Below are 20890 nucleotides of genomic sequence, written 5' to 3' on the forward strand. Positions count from 1 at the left end.
TAATTTATAGGACTAAATTTTTTTTAAAGATTTTATTAATGAGAGACAGAGAGGGAGAGAGAGAGAGAGAGAGGCAGAGAGACAGAGGCAGAGAGGCAGAGAGAGAAGCAGGCTCCATACAGGGAGCCTGAACGTGGGACTCAATCCCGGGTCTCCAGGATCAGGCCCTGGGCTGAAGGCGGCGCTAAACCGCTGAGCTACCGGGCTGCACTTTTTTTTTCTTAAGATTTTATTTATTTAGGACTACATTTTTTAAATCTGCTAAATTACATTTGATAAATGAAGAATCAGTTTAAGACAGGTGATTGCAGTGACTGTGAAAGCATTTTAATAAGATAGCATACTCATTTTATAACACAGCCTTTATTTTCGTTTCAAAACAAAATTTCCAAGAAACAAAACAAAATACTTACAATGGCTGGGTACAAATGAAATAAAAATCACAGTTTCAAAGAACCAAAAACAGACAACTGCTTAAAGGCAGATCACTTGGTTTACAAAAAAAAAAAAAAAAAGTTAATGTCAAGAAGGATTAAAATTGAGTTTAACAACATTCTATATAATGCTACATTCCCCAATTAAGAAAGGAGAGTTCACATATACAACTAAATGTTAAGTGTAGAGAAGAGGCTGAAAGTCTGCATACTTCATAGTAAATTATGCATGAAAGTTTATTAATTGCATAAACTTCCTGAGTGGCTCCCATGCTGCACTAGGTCTACATGCTTAATATTCATATCAAACAAATGACAGCTTTAAGAGATTGAGCATGACAGACCTTGAACAACTGCACTTTCCGATCAGTCACTATTTCTGCAGAGGGTATGTCCTAGACCACAAACCTCAATCTGAAATCTTAGCTTATAGTGAAAAAGAAATGCAACTTAAAAAACAAAAACAAAAACCTAAAAGGATGACAAGCACACATTTAGGAGTTTATTTTACACCCGCACATTTTTTCTCAAGGGGCCAGTTTCTCTTTTCCCTTCTTGCTTGACTTTAGCCTTTTTGAGTTTTTTTTTTTAATTAAAAGAAAACCTTCCAGAATGGAAGCTGTTGGTTTGTACACTCTTTCAACTATCTCAGTTGAAAATAACTTCAGTGTAACCTAGCCACTATCCCAGGCCCCTGCCTATGTTAGCTAGCAAGGACCTGACCAATGTTTGTGTTCATCCTTCACATACAAAGACTACTTCCATGATGATCTGAAAGCATTTGGCTCCAACAAAATTTCATACCAATTTCAAAGGATTTTACCAAGTTTGAGTGTCACAATTTTACAGTCTGGATTGTTTTTAAAAGAAACTGAATCCCAGAAATTACATTTATCAAATCAATGGCCTTTTCTACAACATACCCCCTTTCTGGTTCATCTTCAAAACAAAGGGGGGGATAAAAAGTCCCCAGTACACTACAGAATGAAAAAATGAACAATCTATTGTAGAAAATGGCCTGCACACCACCTCAAATCTCAAGTTTTTCTAAACCAAACAGAAGATTAAATAACCAAATTTCAAACTGATCAAATAAACCTCAGAAATGTATTTGTGCATGAAGCCTGAAATACAGTATTTGCTAACATTAAATATGCTGTAGTGTTACAGTAAACATGTGAAACAAGGAGCATGTGGCTTACATACATTAGCTAGGTTTTCTGGAAAAAGAAAAGGAATGCATCATTTCATCATTCAGAAAAGACAACGAAGAAAAAAGTCAATGCCTCCAATAAACTTTAGAGATCAAATAAACAGTTACCACCAACTACAATTCAACTAAAAGCATATAGCCATTTTAAGGTAACAAAATGCCACTGCAAGTACCTACCAGTATGCTGAATGACAGGCCACTGCTATAGGATTTATCAAATATTTCATTGTGGTAGTTAAAGCAATTTCAACCTTTAGCCCTTTAGGCACACAGACAAGAAATGCATCTTTAATAAAAGATGCACAGTTACAGGCACTGGACTGTCTAATTTAGATACTTTCTTAGCATTTATTTTATGACTGACCCCTAAACCAAGTCCTGTATTGCCACCAGCTGGATTTATTTCTCTGCTGTCATCCACAAATCCCCAAAGCTTATTCTGCAGAGGCACATGGCTCTCATCACTTAAACACAGATTGGTGGCAGAGTGATGGTCCCTCTCAACTCAAACTCATGGTTAGCACTGGGACTAGGAGGCAGGCCAGATTTATAACCTGAAAGTATACTGAGAATCAAGGCAAAAAAAAGCAAGTTTCACAGGCAGTGTTCACTTCTGTACCCCCAAACAGCACTGAAAACGAGGTAGATAAACAAAAGTAACTGGACTGGAATTAAATCTGGGGTTCTAAAATGATACATCCCATCATACTGCACATAACACTCCACACTCAATCCAAAAATTATAGCGGAAAAGTGCCTTTTAAACTTTCACAGATAATTTTGCTGTCAAACCATTAGAATTCATGCTTGATATAAAATTGGCAAGAAAAGGATGAAAAACAAAATGGATATTTGTTATATTACAGCAAATTACCTTAAATAGAGATTCAAGACTGCTACAAATATACATAGGGTTATTTTCATTAGATTTAGACCAATACTGGTTTCATAGTCTTATGATGTTACACCCAACTTCACAAACATAGCAGCATGTACTTCATGATGAAATGCTCACATTGCCACATATGGAGATACAGTACTATTTGTCAGACTTGTACTTTGAGAAGTAAACATGGTGGTTGAACATAGAGACTATCCCCCAAATAAACTTTACAAGCAGGGTACTTTAGTACAACTGTTTTTCTCCTATGAAAAGGACAGGTTTGTGTGTTTTTTTTGGAAATGGGAAGAAGGCTCCTGTTATATAGTAGGCTCATAGTTAAGTAAGAAGGGAATTTCCGAGCTTCACCTCAAGAGTTAATTATTTCTGGGGAGGAAAATCACCTCAGCAAGGATGAAAACAGCACTATTATATGAGTTCACAAAATTATGAAATAATGCAAAACCCCTAGATAAAAAACTAGCCAATATTCACAAAGTGACTATAATCTGAATCAACATTTAAGTAATGGGGGAAAAAAACAACCTACAGTGATGTAACACCGTTTCTTAATTTCTGCACAAACTCACTTTTTCTGTATTTTTAAACTTATACATGTTACATATACATAATATATACATAACATATATGTTAATCCAACTACTGCAGTCAGCACGGAGACAGCAGTACACTATTCACCATCTTCAAACTTTAGAAGACTACTTTTCTTTCCAGCAAAAAAATCTGAAAAGATTCTAAATATTACAAGGCACTGCAAAAGTCTGCAGGCAAATGAATGATGAATTATACATAAAACAGAGGTGGTGGCAAAATGTGGGACATTTGATGTAGAGCAGTCAATAATAAATGTAATTGTGCATGTCATCCATGGAGGTTTTATCATCCTGGGGTACACGGTTTAAAAAGATTACATCTAGAGAAGAAGGGATCTTAAAACCTGCAGGATTTTTACTTTATAGGTTGTAAGTCTTAGTGTAATTACACAAAACCAACTATTATAATAAAACATGAGCAGTTTTAAAGAATTATGGATTTTAGGTGTATTGCTTTTGTACACATGGAAAATACTGCAATGCAAGCATTTGCATTAATGCTAATGTCCTAAAATCACTGCAACTTGAAAACCAATACTGTAGAAGAAATTTGAAGAATCTGTACATAAGATTTAGAATCACCCAAACCAGAGTATGTTTTATGAAAAGAAACTGTGACTCTTATAAACGGTAATTCTGAAAATGCTGCCTTAGACACCCCAAAGGATAATGACAGAATCAATCTTTATGATGTTTAGTGTGATCCTTAGCTAAGCAATATTAGACACATTTTTTGAAAAAGGGTACTGAATGTCACAAAGTAGGCTATGCAAAAAAAAAAAAAAATGTATACCTATTAAATTTTCCTCATTACCTGGCAAGCTCTTGGGGTAAAAATTTTAGGGGAATATGGAGGAAAATCTGTTAAAAGAAATGTTGGGTGAAATTTTGGAATGTTTACCAGTAGACAGCTCATTATCAGGTAAATGTGTACTAGAAATTTGAGCTTGAAATTTTCAGAGTGGAAAATATTTTAAACATGTATATGTGGTAGTTGATTAATACCATTTAAGAATTCTATTTGGGTTTCACAGACTGAACATTAGGTAACTCTGTGACTAGCCTTTTAAGATTATTATAGTTAACCTCCTCGAAAGCCAAAAGTGTATTTTGACACTGCCTCACCTCCTCCTAAAACTGGATAAAACCCAGTAAAGTGCAACTTGACAGTAATCTCTCTCAGATTTTAAAGAGGCTGCCAAAATCATCTAAGATCTAAAATCATCTAGGATGCTATATATACTAATAAGAAATTATAACAACTAAAAAAACTGTAGTAAAAAAAAAGCTAAGGGCAACTTAAATAGTGTCCTTCGAGGGTCTACTATCTCACTGCAGGACAGTGTATACCCCACATCTTAGAACCCTGTAAAGCCAGTGTTTCATGTGTAAGTCTCAAAACCTACAACCAACTTGTCAAGTACATTTTACTTCAGAAGAATGGATTGAGAGGTGTAACTTGAATCCTCTTTGTTAGGAATACAAAGATTCCCCCAAAATGAGATTCATATCAGCTGCAATATATCCCTTGCAAAAGAATGCAAGCCAAACCAATGCCTCTCAGATGCCCCAAAACAATGTAGTGTGCACATGAGAAACAAGGAGATAGCTGCTTTGAATTACTATTGAAATCCTAAAGCAGCTACAGTATCTGCAGAATCAAGGAACTGTTACAGTTCTGTTTTTTCCTTTCTCTCCGCCTCACCTAAAACAAGGCTTCACTCCTCCTGCTGTGAAGACGGGAAGAAAATCACATTAAAAAGGGCTCACGGTCTATATTGGTTGACAAAGTTATTCTAATTTTATATACTAAAATGTTTCCTGCAGTAAGTTACCCTGCCTTCTTTGAAAGTAAACCTAAGATAAACATGTGAAGAATCCCATAAGACTCCAGCTTTTGGAGGGTCTCACTTCGTCCATGTTTGGGGAATATCAATTTAAATAGTTTTTATACATTTTAAAGTATCATCCAGCTGCAGATAGCAGCAGTAAAAAATGGGGGCTTCTCAGCAATTCATGGAAAGTGTCCTGGAAATGGTAATGCTCAAGCTGAGCTTATTAAAGCATTCTGAACGGTATTTTTTAAAAAATCAAGTATCAAAGAGGATAGGATTTGAAGTGAAAAAACATTTCTGTGTGCAGCGTTCTATGTACAAACTGCACAGTTCTACAGAATGATGAGCTATATAAAATACCACAATGGAATGAAAAAGTACAGTGGAAAGTAAACTCAAATGAGGGAAAATGTGGCAGAGCCCAAGAAGAAGAACGTTTAGTATCTTAGGTGTCCTGAAAATAATTCTGAAAAAATCTCCCATTTCTTCATCATCTACTCTGATTCATTTGGGACCAGGAGGGATTGCAGATGGATTCTGCACTGATGAAGCTGGAAATGCCTGTAAATTCATTCCTGGCTGGAATGGTCCCCCAGATTGAGTAGGAATTACTACAGACTGTTGTGGTGTTCCTGAAATTCCTACCCACTGTACTGGGTACCCTGGCCCCCCCACAGCATTATACTGACAAACATGGGGCATTCCATATGATGATAATGGCCCAGGAAATGAAGGGAGTGGGAGTCCTTGTGGCATGGAGGTTGGGACAGCTCCACGGATTTGGGACAGAGAAGAAATCCATGTTGATGTGTAGCCCATAGTAGATGGAGTATTCTAACAAAAACAAAAATAAAAACAAAAGATCAGTTCATTTGGTTGATGCTTTTACCCATCTATATTCCTTCCTATTCTTTCTGGCTTACTATTCCCATTATTACTATAAGTGGGTACCACTTTTAGACCACCTATCTGTGTACCAAGCATTGTTGCATACCTTCTTTCACTTCCTCTTCACTACTGCCCTGCAAAGTAGGCATTTTCAGATTAAGGAAACTGAAGCTCAAAATTGGTAACACCTAATATCACTAAGCAACTTTATAGCGAGGTAAGGATTTGAATAGAGTTCCAGCCTACTCCAAGGACCCTGCTAAATGTCTGTCCAGTTAGTGTCATCGCCTTTCTTTATGCTAGCACTACTCTTCTATCTTTATTTCCTTTTGCCAGCCCTATGAATTCTCTCATTCAGCACCACAGACAATAATAGCCCAGCTTACTACATAATTCTTTGGAGACAGAGAAGCATGATTTAGTGTGACACAAGGGAAAAGAGCCTGGCATATATAGTAAGTGCTCAACAAATGTCACCTCCCTACCCACTTCTACTCATTGCCTTAAAGTCTAATGTTCCTGTAGCATTTTTGGAAGTTTAAACTCAAGACAATTATGTTTTTGGCAGTATTGTGAAAATATAGTCCTGCCTGACTCTTCTTATCATGTCCTCTTGTGATTATGTAGACATACAGAGATTACTGAAATCTTATGCACATGGTAATAATATGTCTAATGAAAGTAAATAAATCCCACTTAGAGTTTGGTATCAGTCCCAAATGCTTAGTTCTTCTAAACTGAATAGTCAAGCTAAAAGCCTTTCAAATAAACTTTCAAACTAAAGCTAAAGGCTTTTGCTTGATTCAAGAATGAATGACTACATCTCTTGAGGTGAAAAAAAACTTTCACTTCAGGTTCAGTAATCCCTTCTTCATATCAGTGTTTTTGTCCTGTTAAAGTAAAATTAAATTTAATACTTCTGATTCAAAAGAGCATATATATATGACTGCATTTTTATAAAGTCATTTCCACATATCTAAATACAGACATAGAAAGATATCTGAAATGGTGTTTATCTAAAGTTAGTGACAATAATTTCTAGGTAGTGGGATTAGAAGGTGCTGTTTTAAGATCTGTAGTTTACTGCATTTATTAAATTCTATGATGAACAATATTATTTTACAAATAATGTGATTTTTATTTTTAAAAAAGACAATGAGAGATGATTTGTTATACTTAACCTTCTCTTGCATATTTCAAAGGGATTTGAGATTCAAATAACCCATGGTCTTTTCCTCTACCAAAACACACACATGTTCCACATCTCAGTAATTGGCATGCTGGAATGATAGCCAGTAATGCCAGCCAGAAACCTAGTCTTGATACCTTCTCTCTGCCATACATCTATTCCATCACTAAATCTTGTCCATTTTCTCTATCTCCTTTTTTTAAGTAGGCTCCATGCCCAGTGTGAAGCCTAAAGCAGGGCTTGACTCATGACCCCAAGATCAAGACCTGAGCTGGGATGAAGAGTCAGACACTTAACTGACTCAGCCACCCAGGCTCCCCCATTTTCTCTCTTAAACATTCTTGGAATCTGTTCACTTTTCTTCATCTCAACTTCTCTTTATCTGTACTACTGTGACTAAATTTTAACCAATCTATCAACTCGTATCCTTACCCCCAAAAATCCTTTCTTCTTGCTTCAAGTCAGAATAACCTTTTCAAAAAGCAAATGTGATGTTAACCCTAGGGCTTCAATGGCTATCCAATTTTTTTTTTTTTGCTATCTAGCTTTCTTAAAATAGACAAAGTTCCTTATCATCACTACTTTTAAGGCCCTCCCAACGTCCTTAGAGTCACTGTGCACCAACTCCTCTCTGCTCTCTTCACTTCAGCCAAATGGGCCTATTTTCAGTCCCCTTGTGATCCCTTTAGCCATACATGGCTTTTGCATATGCTCTTCTTTCTGCTTGGAATCATATCCCCTCCCTTTTTCACCTAGTCAACTCCTACTCATTCTTCAGATCTCTGTTCAATCATCACTTTCTCAGGGAAAGCTTGACTTCCTTTTATTAGATCAAATCTCTTACTATGATATCCTATATTTTTCCTTTGTAGTCCATATTACAGCTACAATTTTATATTTATTTATATTAGTCTGTTCATATCTAACTGTCCCACCAGAGTGTAAGTTCCATGAGAGAGAGCACATACTTGTTTTTGCTCATCAAACCCAGTGCCTAGTAGGGCACTTGGCACAAAGTAAAGGGCCTGACATAATTGTGACAAAATTTTCTAAGTAAGGCCATAGACCAGTAACAAGCAAGAACATTAGATTAGGAGATGAGCTTTCCACACAAAGATGTAATCAACTGAACTCAAAATACAAAAATATTACTACTTTGTGCTAGTCACTTTATAGGTATTACACCTCATTTAATCCTCACAGCAATCTTATAAGGCAGGTAAGTATGTCTGTTTTAAGGACATGGACATTGAGGCACAGATGACTTGCCTATAGTCACACAACTAGTAAGTGACTGAGCTGACACTGGAACCCAATTCTGTGTCCTTCACCACTTTTGTTCATACTCCATTTTCTACTCACTCTCCCTCCAAAAATCCCCCATTATACTGCAAAAAACCACCCTCCTACTAGTCAACAAAAGTCTCCATTCACAGTATTCAGAGGATCTCTCAATGGCAGCACCAATGCATTTATGCCTTGAAATTTGCCTCTAAAGCCTTCCAATTTTTACAATGATGATACTATCTGTGTATAAATCAGTGCCACGAATAAGATAAATACACAAAGTCCCCAAGAAGATATGCTGCTTACTAGTTTGGGAAGTCTAGGTTTTTGAAATTTCTATTCAAGATTAACACTAAACGTATTTTCAGACTTTCTTTACTAAACTATATACAATGACTACAAATATATACATACATACACATACATAACACAACACACACACAAATATATTTCTTTCAATTATGAGGGTTCAGATTCTAAAACCTGATACACATTTTAATAGATTTACTAATTTTGAAAAATACTTTAAAAATCCAAACAGAGAAGTACAAAGTAAAATAAGGCCCAGATTCTACCATCCAGCCTATTGTTAATGGCTTTTCTCATTTCTATGTGTATATACATATATCTAATATACGTAATTTTAAACAAATACTGTATGTACTGTTCTGTAAGCCTGCCTTCTTCCCAATCCAGAATGCATTCAGGACATCTTTCTATATCTCAAATGCATGTACATCTGACTAAGGCCATATGCAATTAACTAGGCATCTCATCTGTAAACTTAAGATGCCTTTTATAGTATTCTAGCTTAAAAAGCTTTGAAATTATTTTTTAAACCGAACAAATGAGATCACTTAATAGTTCTAAGAATATTGACATATAATATATGATACCTTTTCCTCAAAACCCAAACTTTTCTTGTACCACAGGACTGAATTAATCCTCGCTACAGATGCTTTCTTTTGATACTTGATGTTTATTTTTTCAGGTATAAGAGTCTTAAACAAGGAACAGAAATCTACAGTCTGCCACCTCTTTTTGCAAATCAAGTTTTAATGGAACAAAGCCACATGCACTCATTTATGATTTGTCGATGGCTGCTTTTGCCCTATGACAGAATTGACTAGTTGCAACTACATGGCTTGAAAGTATTTCCTAGCTGGCCCCTTCTCAGAAAAACTTTGCTGACCCCTTGTCTAAAAGATAATTTGCTCCAAGACATAATGAATCTAGACGAGGATAAAAATCTCTATGTTGTCAAATCACACCATTCTCTCATAGTGACTTTAACCATAGGCCTAAGTGAATCAATTTTTATGGTTTTAGTTCTTTTTTTGTTTTTTAGTAAGCTCCATGCCCAGCATGAAGCCCAATGTGGGGCTTGAACTTACAACCCTGAGATCATGACCTGAGCTGAGATCAAGAGTCAGATCCTTAACCAAGTGAGCCACCCAGGTGCCCCTGGTTTTAGTTCTCATAAATAAAGAGGAACACATAAAACCAACTTACTTCATATACTTTGTTCCAGTTTTCTGTCTCGAGTTTGTGTTGACTCTGTTTGAGTTGGTTTAAACTTGGCTTAATTAGAGAATTTCCTACTGCTTCCTTTGTCCAGTCATCCACCAATTTATGTAAGTCATCTGTGAACATCCCTTTTTTACTAGCTGGAGATTGCTGGCATGATGCTACATTACTTTCCACACACAGTGGATCTAGAAGAAAAAAACAGGAAAATCATAAAAAGGAATTAAAACTGATAAATACTGATTTTGGCCAATAATGCAGTTGACAGAAATTCACATATAGGGTACATATAGGGTAACCAGATATTTGAGTTTATCTGGGACAGTTCTGGTTTAAAAGCTGTTGTCCTGGAGTAATTATTAGCTTTCAAAAGTTTCCTCTATTTGGATGGCAAATTATATGGTCACCTTGGTTTAAGTCAAATAAGGTATAAGTTATAAGTCAAATATAATAAACAATATTTCTAAAAACAGTATCAATTATAATCTTTATGTTAGTTTCCTCAGATAGATATTTAGAAGAGTTCAAAAAACAACCATAGAATGTTAAAATTGCAAAGAATCTTAAAAGTCTAATCCAAACCACTTGTTTTATAATGGGTGAATGAGTCCCAGAATAAGTATGATGAGTTCTTGCAATTAGTTACCAGCTGAATCAGGCCTGTGTAGACAAGGATGCTCTCTCTTTTCAATATACCATACTGACTTTCAACCAGCATCAGAAAACCAGAATCTAATTTTCTAACCAATATTTTTGTTTAATGATAAATGGCAGAAACAAGAATGCAGATGAGTTGTAGAGCATAAGATGTCCAAATAAATGAAACAAATCAATTATAGAAGTCTCTGCCAAAAAAAATTTCCTAATCTGAACATCACACTAAGTCTTTAAATTATTTAGTACTATTATACATTCACTAAATCATTTTCACAGAAAAAAATTCATGAAGTTCCAATTCCTCTGATTTACACACCAAAACTTAAGAGAGTGGGTTTAAAATGAATTTTAGGAAATAGAGTTGTGAAATATAAGCACAATAACATTTTCAGGGATTTTATTAAACAAGCATATGAAAATTTCTTGTACATTTATTATGGTACTTTTTAAATTATGAAAATATAGAAATTGCAGAAGATGATACAAAAAGCCTCCATATTGACACTTTCAAAGTAATTTTCTTTATCATTTTTGAGACTTACAACAGGCCTGTGATATAGGCTCAACAAGTATTCTTTTTTTTTTTTTCAATGAGAAGAATGGGATCCAGAAGCTGAGGCTATGTGCTCAGCTGGAACCCAGGTATCCAGACAATTAGGTCAGTGTACCTTCTACTGTACCACAGAAGACACTGGGAAATGAATGGGGAAACTGCTTCAAAAGGAGGAACATGATAATCTTAATGATTGCTTATACAAAATCTGTGATTCTCAACGAATTCTGCACTACTAAAAGCTTAGATTCAAGGAGATTAAATCTTAAATGAAAATATATTAATGAAATTTGCTTAAGAATAGCTTAATGAATTAATTGGACCATATTCACATATACAAATGAGTTTTATCAAAATCATGGATACTACATTTTGGGCAACCATGAGATACCAAAAGGACATACCAATTTTGCTGGAAGTCTCTCCTTTTCTTATTTATTTATTTATTTATTTATTTATTTATTTATTTATTCATTCATTCATTCATTATTCATTCATTCATTCATTCATTCATTCATTCATTCATTCATTCTCCTTTTCTAAGACTTAAAACTCAAAGACACCAAGTCAGCCTATAATAAAGACATTTTTTCCTGTAATCCCTCTGCACATTCATCTAATTCTCCATCAACTCCAGTGATGGAACAAATAGAATGATATTGGGTAAGACTCTGGAGCTGAAACCTAAGATTGTCTTCTTACCCTGGAAAAATGTCAGCAGGCAGGAGTAAAAAGGAGAAGATAGCCAGAACCATATTCAAGTTAGTGCCAGCAGTTTTGCCCACCCCACTTCTTCCAAGGAGTACTTTTGTGCTTATTCCCCTTAGTTTCTTAAAAAAAAATTGTGTCACATAAAGCTAAGTTGGAATGTCATTCATTTAAGAACATTTCTGCACTAAGGAAAAGCCCAAATGTCAGGATTCTTGTGTACAGCTCTGATGGAACAAGTGATCTTGAACTCTCAATTGATGGTAATGATGGATGTTGCACCAGTGGCACAAAAGCCAGCAAGTGAAGAAAAGATTAGCAAACCAAACAGGTATTTAAATGAAATAGGGGCCAAGGGCAAGACTCCTAAGTAGGCAACAGAATGATATGCACACACATATCTTCCAGAAGTTATCAAGAATAAAGTGCTACATGAGAAGCAGAAAATGTTATTTGAACGTTATCCAGGGCCTAACTATACTATATACATGAAAAGGACAATTATTTATTGATTTCATTTAAGAGTTTTTCATATACCATAAAAGATCACTTAATTTGAAGTTCACAAACGAGAAAATACCTACATGAAAAGAAGTACTGCACAAATGTTTTACCATTTATAAAAAATGTCAACATTACTTATGACATTACTTAACTTCAAAGATGTTCTTTAATATTCATTTCTTACTGATGAAATGAATAAAACCAGAGTATGGTACTTGGTGCTCTTTTTGTTTGTTTGTTTGTTCCCCAAGGTGATGCCCACATTCAGATAGTTTTAGTGACCACCCAACTGCAATGGGTTCCCATCTCTTATCTCAGATCTTGACCCCTCTTCAATCCAATTTCAAAACCCAAATGTGTTTTTTCCCCTTGGATGTCAATAAATTGTTCAATTCAATACACATAACAGTTCACCTAAGTATCCTATTTCTGTGATATCTTTCACATTTTCTCCAAGTCACTTGACTCTGAACATTTGGATCTAACCAAAAACAGACAAATATCTAATTCATTACCACATCATTGCAATTCATCCTATACAACACCTCTTGCCTATTTTCACTTCCATAATTCTCTAAGCCCTTAATCATCTCATACATGGAATGCTGTGAGTACAATGATCTAAATGGACTCACTCCCTAGCTCTAGCCAATATATTCTTCACACTACCACCAGATTAGTATCAGCTAACTATTTTCGGTGTCACTCCTCTTCCTCCTCCCCCTTAAAGGTTTCTTTTTATTTTTAAAAGATTTTATTTATTTATTCATGAGAGGCAGAGACACAGGCAGAGGGAGAAGCAGGTTCCATGCAGGGAGCCCTACCTGGGACTCAATCCCGGGTCTCCAGAATCATGCCTTGGGCTGAAGGTGGCGCTAAACCTCTGAGCCACTGGGGCTGCCCTAAAGGTTTCTTAATACCAACAACAGTGGGTTTTTAACTTGTTGACGTGGTAAAGTCATTGTTAGTAGTCATGGTTATCTTTGCAGAACAGGTGTTTATTATCCTTATACATACTATATCTCATGTATTAAGCTTAAACATATCATTATGTGTTAAATTATCTTACACCAAACTGGAGCATAGACAAGCCAAAAGTTCTTCTTGTAAAGTATGTAAGAAAAACCTAATTCTAATGTAAACCCTCCATTTCCCTCAACTGTTATATTTTCTTTCTTGGAAATAAATCTTAAATTTTACCATTTGCATGCCTTTATATCATGCAATTCTACCTATTGACAATACTCTTCCCACAGCACTTCACCAATTTTAATCCTGTCTATTTATCCTTCAAGACCAACTCAAATACTACAACCTATATGTAGCAATCTCAGACCACTATCATCCACTATGATTCTCCATTGCTTCCTCTCAACCCACTGCAGACACAATTTTTGGTATTGGGAGGCAATGCAGAATAATAAAAAATAACCAAGTCTTTGGGGTTAAACAGATTTGGATTCCCTCTATTATGAACTGAGGTCTTAGGTCTTAGGGAAGTTGTTTAGCCTCACTAACTTTAGTCTTCTTACCTATAAAAGACAGACATTAACTTCTATCTACCTTAAAGTTCTTTTGAGGATTGAGATTATGCAATTATGTTTCAGGGTCCTCAAAACCACTCACAGATTCAGTGATTCAAAGTTCTGAGGACTCAGCATGTAGTTGTACTCACAGCTAAGTTTATTACAGCAAAAAGATGCATGATAGATCAGCAAGGGAAAAAGACAGGAATCTGGAGAAATTCATGCACAGACTTCCTTATGCTCTCTTCCTATTATGAAGGGGCACACCTGAGCATACTCCTTTCTCTCAGCAACAAGAAATGCAGTACACCAAAGACATGAGAACTGAACTAAAACAACTGCCAAAGACTGAGATTGACCACTTGGAGACCCACATGTGGGAAAGATCCAAAGAACACCACAGAGGCAATGCAACAGAGCTAACATTGGAACAACAGACCAAAGAAGATAGGCTACAACTCACAAGGTAAACTCACAGGGGCGCTTAGGTGGCTCAGTTGGTTGGGCAGCCGACTCTTGGTTCTGAGTCAGGTCATGATCTCTTGGGTCTTCGGTCTGAGCCAGCATAGGGTTCCACACTCAGTGGGGAATCTGCTTGATAGTCTCTCCCTCTGCCTCTCCCCTCTCTTGTGTGTGTGCTTTCTCTCTCAAATAAATGAACAAATCTTAAAAAAAAATAACTGGGTCCATTACTTCTTATAAAAAATAAGCACTCTAGATAGGGTTTTTTTCTAAAGATTTTACCTATAAATCTTTAAAAAATCATCTCAGCAACAAAAAAAAAAATCTTAGCTTCCATTTAAGGAAATTAGAGAAAGGGGCAAAATAAAAACAAGGCATGGGTAAGGAGAAGAGAATATGAAGAGCAGAAATCAATGCAAATTAAAACAGGTAAACAATAGAGAAAATCAGTAAAAGCAAACACTGGATCTCTTTGAAAAGATCAACAAAATTGATAAGCCTTTATCAAGACTGACAGGAAAAAAGAGAAGACAAAAATTACAAATATCAGAAATAGGTGATGTTACTACAGGTTTCCAAGAGCTTGAAAAGGTAATAATAAACTCTAAACACAAAGACTGAACAACTTAGATGAAATGGACCAAGCTTCAAAACCTACAAACTACCAAAACTTACTCAGCACAAAATATATAAACTGAAAAGTCCCACAACTACTATTAACTAGTTTGAATTTGTAGTGAAAAATGTCCTTAAATAGTAATCTCTGAGCCCAACTGGTTTCATTGGAAAATTCTTCCAGTTAAAGAAGAAATAAGCTCTTTCAGATAATAGAGAAAAGAGAATGACTTCAAAAATGCAGAGTAAGGGCCTAAGGTGAATGTGGGTTTTTTTTTAAGATTTTATTTATTTATTCATGAGAGACACAGAGGGAGAGGCAGAGACATAGGCAGAGGGAGAAGCAGACTCCCCATGGGGACCCCGATGTGGAATTTGATCCCAAGACTCTGGGATCATGACCTAAGCCAAAGGCAGACACTTTATCACTGAGCCACCCAGGTACCCCAGTGAACGTGCTCTTTAAGATAATAAAAATATGGGCAAAACAGCTCACACCAACCATTTCAGAACTCTGACAATTATCCAAAGACACAGAATGAAATAAAAATCATTTATCCAAGACAAATTACTGAGGTCTGTGACATTTTTAACTTTTGGCAATTCCCATCCCTGCTTCTTCCTCAGCTCAGTGTTATGATAGCCAAAACCCAGCAGCAAATGCAGACAATAGAGACTAGACCTCTTTTTGAGTTTCTTTAAAAGTACCAACCCCAGAGCACAGTCAATATTGTGTCTAAACTTGCAACAACCTATTCTTAAAGTGCGGTGGATATTTGGTTTCATTTCAGAGCTCAGGTCAGCCCAGGGAGGCTGGGTATGGGGAGTGGGGTTGGGTAGGGAGCTACCTCCAGGGCATTACTGAAACAACAGCAAAGTACTGGCAACACCTTAGATGCAGAAGGCTGTGATTCAGTTGGGGCAAACTAGAGGCTTCCCTAAAATTTTAAAAATTCTAGGATAGTTAGATGACCATAGGAAACTTTCAAAACCCCTGACATATTCCTAGGAATATAAATGTCTGGCATGCCAAGAAAGACGTGAGAAAGGAGAAAGTACCGCTCAGTTCTGGCTGAACTTCAGTTCCTGGCAAGCAGAAAATTATTTCAAAGGTTGTCTTATAAAGTGAAGCCTGAAAGTGTGCCTTCTCATAGAGATCCCCTTGGCAAAAACATCCAGATGAGGCATTTAATGAAAACTTCTGAAAACTCATTGGTTCACCACTAAATGTACTGGCCACTGTCCACATGTGAACATTAGCATGCCAGACTTAAAAATAAAAACAATTTTTTTAAAGTTGCAAAGAATTCAATGGCCATATACCGCAGGGAATATAGAGTAGTGTTGGAAACTCAGTAAACAAATAAGCAGCAACAAGAAAATACAATAATAAACAAACAAACAAAATGGGAAAGAGGGTGGAAGAATCTGATACCAGAGTTGTTACAATATTTTACCTATGATGTCCAGTTTTTATCACAAAACTAAGAAACATTCAAAGAAAGAAGAAAGTATACCACATATACAGAAAAAAGTCAGGAAAATATCCTGAAGGGGGCCTAGATTTTGGTCTTGGTAGACAAAACCTGTATTTGAATTTTAGGAAACTATGCCTAAAAGTTTAAAGTATGATATCTGTATCTCACATCAAATAGAGATTATCAATAGAGATAGAAATTATTTATAAAAATATAAATTCTGGAGTTTAAAAGTATAATAATTGAAATTGAAAAATTCACTACAGTGGTTCAACAACAGATATGAGAGGGCAAAAGATAGAATCAATCAACAAGATTGATTAATGGAGAAATCCACTCGAGAAACAGTAGGAAAAAGGAGTAAAAAATAAACAGTGCCTTAGTCACCTGTGGAATACCATCAAGCATAAGATGTGCATAATAGAAAAAAAATCAATGATAAAAAATTATTAATTATTAATTAATTAAATTAATTAATCATTAAGAGATTGAATTAGTATTTTAAAAACTCCCAACATAGAAAATGAAGGCCCAGATGCCTTTACTGTTTAATTCTACCAAACATTTTAGGAAGAATCAACACCAATCTTCTATAAATCTTTCTACTTCTAACAAACAGGAAAGAAAAACTGATACAAGACTTGAGCAGGCACTTCATCAGAGGATATATGGATCACAAATAGGCACAAGAAAAAATGTTCAACATCACTAACCATTAGGGAAATGAAAATTAAAACGACTATGCTATACCACCACATACCTATTAGATTGGCTAAATAAAATATACTGATAATACCAAGGGCTGAAGAGCATCCAGAGAAACTGGAAGTCCCATATAGTGCTTATGAGAACGGAAAATGATATGACTGTTTAGGAAAACAGTTTTGCAATTTCTTAAAAATGTTCTATATATATGTACCATATGACTCAGCAATCTTCTGTTTTATCCAAGTGATCTGAATACTTATATTCACTCCAAAAGCTATACATGAATATTTACAGTGGCAGTTTCATTTGTAAAACCCAAGATGGGAAACAACGTTAAGTGTCTCTCAACAGGCAAATGGATAAAGAAGCTGTGGTACATCCATACCACAACATATTATGCAGCAACAAAAAGGAATAAGTATTATAACATAAAATAATTTGAAGAATTTCAAGGAGAATATTCTGAGTCAAAAAAAGCCAGTCTCAAAAGACCTGTTTTTACCATGAGATCGCCTCTAGCTATAGTTGACTAGAAAGAAGTGGTATAGTGTAAGTGCCTGACAATCAGCTTTTCTGATTGTAATGCATGCACCTGATGTTAAGCTGTTGATTTTTGAGGCATTCATTTCAAAGACATCCATTTCCAATAAACACATGGCCAGCTACACAACTAGATAAAAAGCCAGTCTACCCCACCCATGAGATTCCACTTTTAAAAAGTCTGGGTTGACCCAGGTAACTAATCACTTGAGTGACCCCATTTTTCCTTTCCTGTGCTTTTATTCCTGCTCTTATTAAAACATAAGAGCAAATTCACCAATAAAAAGTGAACCTGCAAAATCCCTGGCACCCTACCCTCAACCCAACAAAAGCAGAACTCAGGTCTGCTTGTGGACCCCAGGCATGTCGTGTACCCTCCAGGTCCCATGAATAAACTGCTTTTTCAAAGTCCCTGATGGCTGCTGCATCTTGTAATCAAACCATAGATTAGTGACTAACATCCATACCAACATAACACAAATTTATCATCTTATAATTCTGTAGGTTAGAAGGCAATCATGGGTCTCACTGAACTACAATTTAGGTGTTGGTAGGGATGCATTCCTTCTGGAGGCTCTAGAGAAGATCTGTTCCCCAGCCTTTTCCAGCTTCTAGGGGCAGCCTGAATTCCTTGGTTTGTGGCCCTCTTCTTTTGTCTTCTTTTATTTTTTTTTGTTATTATTTAAGACCTTTATTAATGGGTGCTTGCTGTTTGTTGACTTTTTTGAAAAAAATCAAGTTGTAAACTTTCATTACAAATTAAAAATGAGGTTCTTAAAAAAATCTCAACTTGACCAGATATGAAACAATTTAAAAACCTTTAAAGGTGTATTGAGAAAAACCAGGCTTTAAAAAAAAAAAAAAAAACACGCTTATCATTACCAAAAAGAGACGTCTTTAGGTAAAAATAATAAAAACCCCATGCTGCATAGATAATGCAGATAGTTTTATTTATCTGGTCAGTGGGCAAAAAGCAAGCACTTACTTAAGGTCTTCAGCTCCAATCTTTTGTTCATTTCTTATTGCTGGAATTTCATCTTCATTTTTTCATACTGGATGACTAAACCGGATGATGGTAGAGATGGTAAACTGGCATTTACTCAGCCTTGCCCTGCTCAGCCTCGGTAGCAGACGAATTCTCAGCTGGTGGAACGGCTGCTTTGGTCTCTTTGCCATCTTGTGGTTTAGGGTTTTCTGGGCGTCTGTGGTGGTAATTGAGGTTGCTGCGGTACTGACATTGAGGTGGCTGATGACCTTGGGTCTCATCTCCTTGATTTTCCTTATCTTCCTCATTGCCATCCTCTCTAGGTTGTCTTTGGCGAGGAGGACCCCTACAGAATTGTGGTCTATAACCTCGATACATATTCTGTCTCACTGGTCTACCTTGCTCTGCTGCACCCTAGTTGTCAACACCTTCCATCACTTCTTCCTGCACAGGAAGGTTGGAATACTGTGGTCGATGCCCATAGGGTCTCTGCATGTAGTAAGGTGGGAACCGTTGCCTGTGGTAGGGCCAGCGCTGTTGGGCCTGGCCTTCAGGAGCACTTTCTGATCCCTCGTTCTTTTCCCCACTCTCACTATTCTGGTAATTCTGCTGGTAATTGCGTGGAGGACCCCTGCGACGTGGATAGCATCTATGATGGTTACAGTCTGCTGCATATTTACTGCCTTGCACTGGAACTCCACCAGGGCCTGTAACGTGTGCTGCCTCCACACCCTTTTCTCCTTCAACAACATCAAACTCCACAGTCTCTCCATCTCCTACACTGCGAAGGTACTTCCTGGGGTTATTCTTCTTTATGGCAGTCTGGTGTACAAATACACCTTCCTTGGTGTCATTCCTGTTGATGAAACCATATCTGTTTCTTACACTGAACCATTTTACTGTTCCCAAAACCTTTGTTGCAATGACCTTTTTGTCCCTGTTGGCAGGTGCGGCTGATGTAAGGCCGCTGCTTCCCATGGTGCCAAGCTTGGTATTGGCAGCACTGAGGGCGGGGGCGGCAGGTGGCTGCTGGGTCTCCGCCTCGCTGCTCGTGGTTGCGGTGATGGTGACTGGGGCCGGCTGCCGGGGTGTGATGGTAACTAGGCTCCTCCCGGGGTGTGATGGTAACTAGGCCGGCAGCAGTGGTAGGGCTGCTCAGGGCTCTCTGGGGTCAGCTCTCTGTTTCTGCTACTGATCGAACTTCTTTCTTCTTTTTTTTTTAAGATTATTTATTTATTTATTTATTTATTTATTTATTTATTTATTTATTGAGAGAGAGAGAGAGAGAGAGAGAGAGAGAGAGAGAGAGAGAGGCAGAGACACAGAAGAAGCAGGCTCAATGCAGGAAGCCCGACGTGGGACTCGATCCCAGGTCTCCAGGATCACACCCCGGGCTGCAGGCGGTGCTAAACTGCCTGCACCACCGGGGCTGCCCACAAACTTCTCTTTTATCTTCAAATCCAGCAATGTTACATCTGTCTGCCACTGTTCCCCTCCTCACATCTTTTCTTTGACCCTCTTTTCTCTCTTTCACTTTAAAGGGCCCTTGTGATTACATTTGACCCACCCAGATAATCCAGTATACTCTATTTAAATAAATAAATAAATAAATAAATAAATAAAAATGAAGGGCCCTTGTGATTACATTTGACCCACCCAGATAATCCAGTATACTCTATTTTAAAGTCAGTTTATTATCAAACTTAATTCCATCTACAACCTCCATTCCCCTTTGCCACATAACCAAATGTAGTCACAGGTTCCAAGAATTTGCATAAGGACATGTTTGAGGGCTGTTATTCTGTCTACTACAAATTCTGTTGAGATCTCACATATATCCTTATGGTTCAACGAAAACCTCCACTTGGCTATGCACATGTAATGAAGAAGTCTGACTCAATTAACAACTTCTTTATTAAGTAGAGACTGATCCTCTTTTTTCAAATCAAATAAGTACATTTTTCTAATATTCTCATAAATAATAAACGATGATCTCTACATCACATAGAATATGACTGTAATTTTAAGATTGTCTTTGTTACCTAGAAATTCCTCAACAAACTCCAAATGCAAACCCACAGTTCCCACTGACTGCTAACATTTCAAAAACTATGTGGGGGATTGATGTTGGGCTTCCAGGTATTTTTTTTCCAAATAAAAACATAAAACACACTCACCTGCTCTCCAAAATCTATCATCTGTCCTTACCATTATTTCATAAAAGAATATTTAATATCAAAAAGGTAGAAAAGAATCTCAGGATAATGTGTACTTCTTTAAAGCATCT

The 20890-nt window shown here is 36.6% G+C and overlaps 1 protein-coding gene and 1 pseudogene across 5 annotated transcripts in view; both read right to left on the reverse strand.

Moving 5' to 3' along the window:
* Nucleotides 1-347: 347 nt before the first annotated feature.
* Nucleotides 348-20890, reverse strand: part of WNK3 (WNK lysine deficient protein kinase 3) — a 149429-nt gene continuing 128886 nt past the window's right edge. For all 5 annotated transcript variants that reach the window (XM_072743385.1, XM_072743384.1, XM_025988896.2 and 2 more), the window contains exons 22-23: nt 9853-10055; nt 348-5810 (exon numbers count right to left, since the gene is read on the reverse strand). In XM_072743385.1, the coding sequence (XP_072599486.1) occupies nt 5481-5810; nt 9853-10055 (533 nt within the window). In that variant the 3' untranslated portion in view covers nt 348-5480. The remainder of the gene's footprint in view (nt 5811-9852; nt 10056-20890) is intronic.
* LOC112912161 (Y-box-binding protein 1 pseudogene) lies at nt 18641-20801 on the reverse strand (annotated as a pseudogene).

The sequence above is a fragment of the Vulpes vulpes genome, chromosome X (assembly GCF_048418805.1).
Source record: "Vulpes vulpes isolate BD-2025 chromosome X, VulVul3, whole genome shotgun sequence".
Lineage (NCBI taxonomy): Eukaryota > Metazoa > Chordata > Mammalia > Carnivora > Canidae > Vulpes > Vulpes vulpes.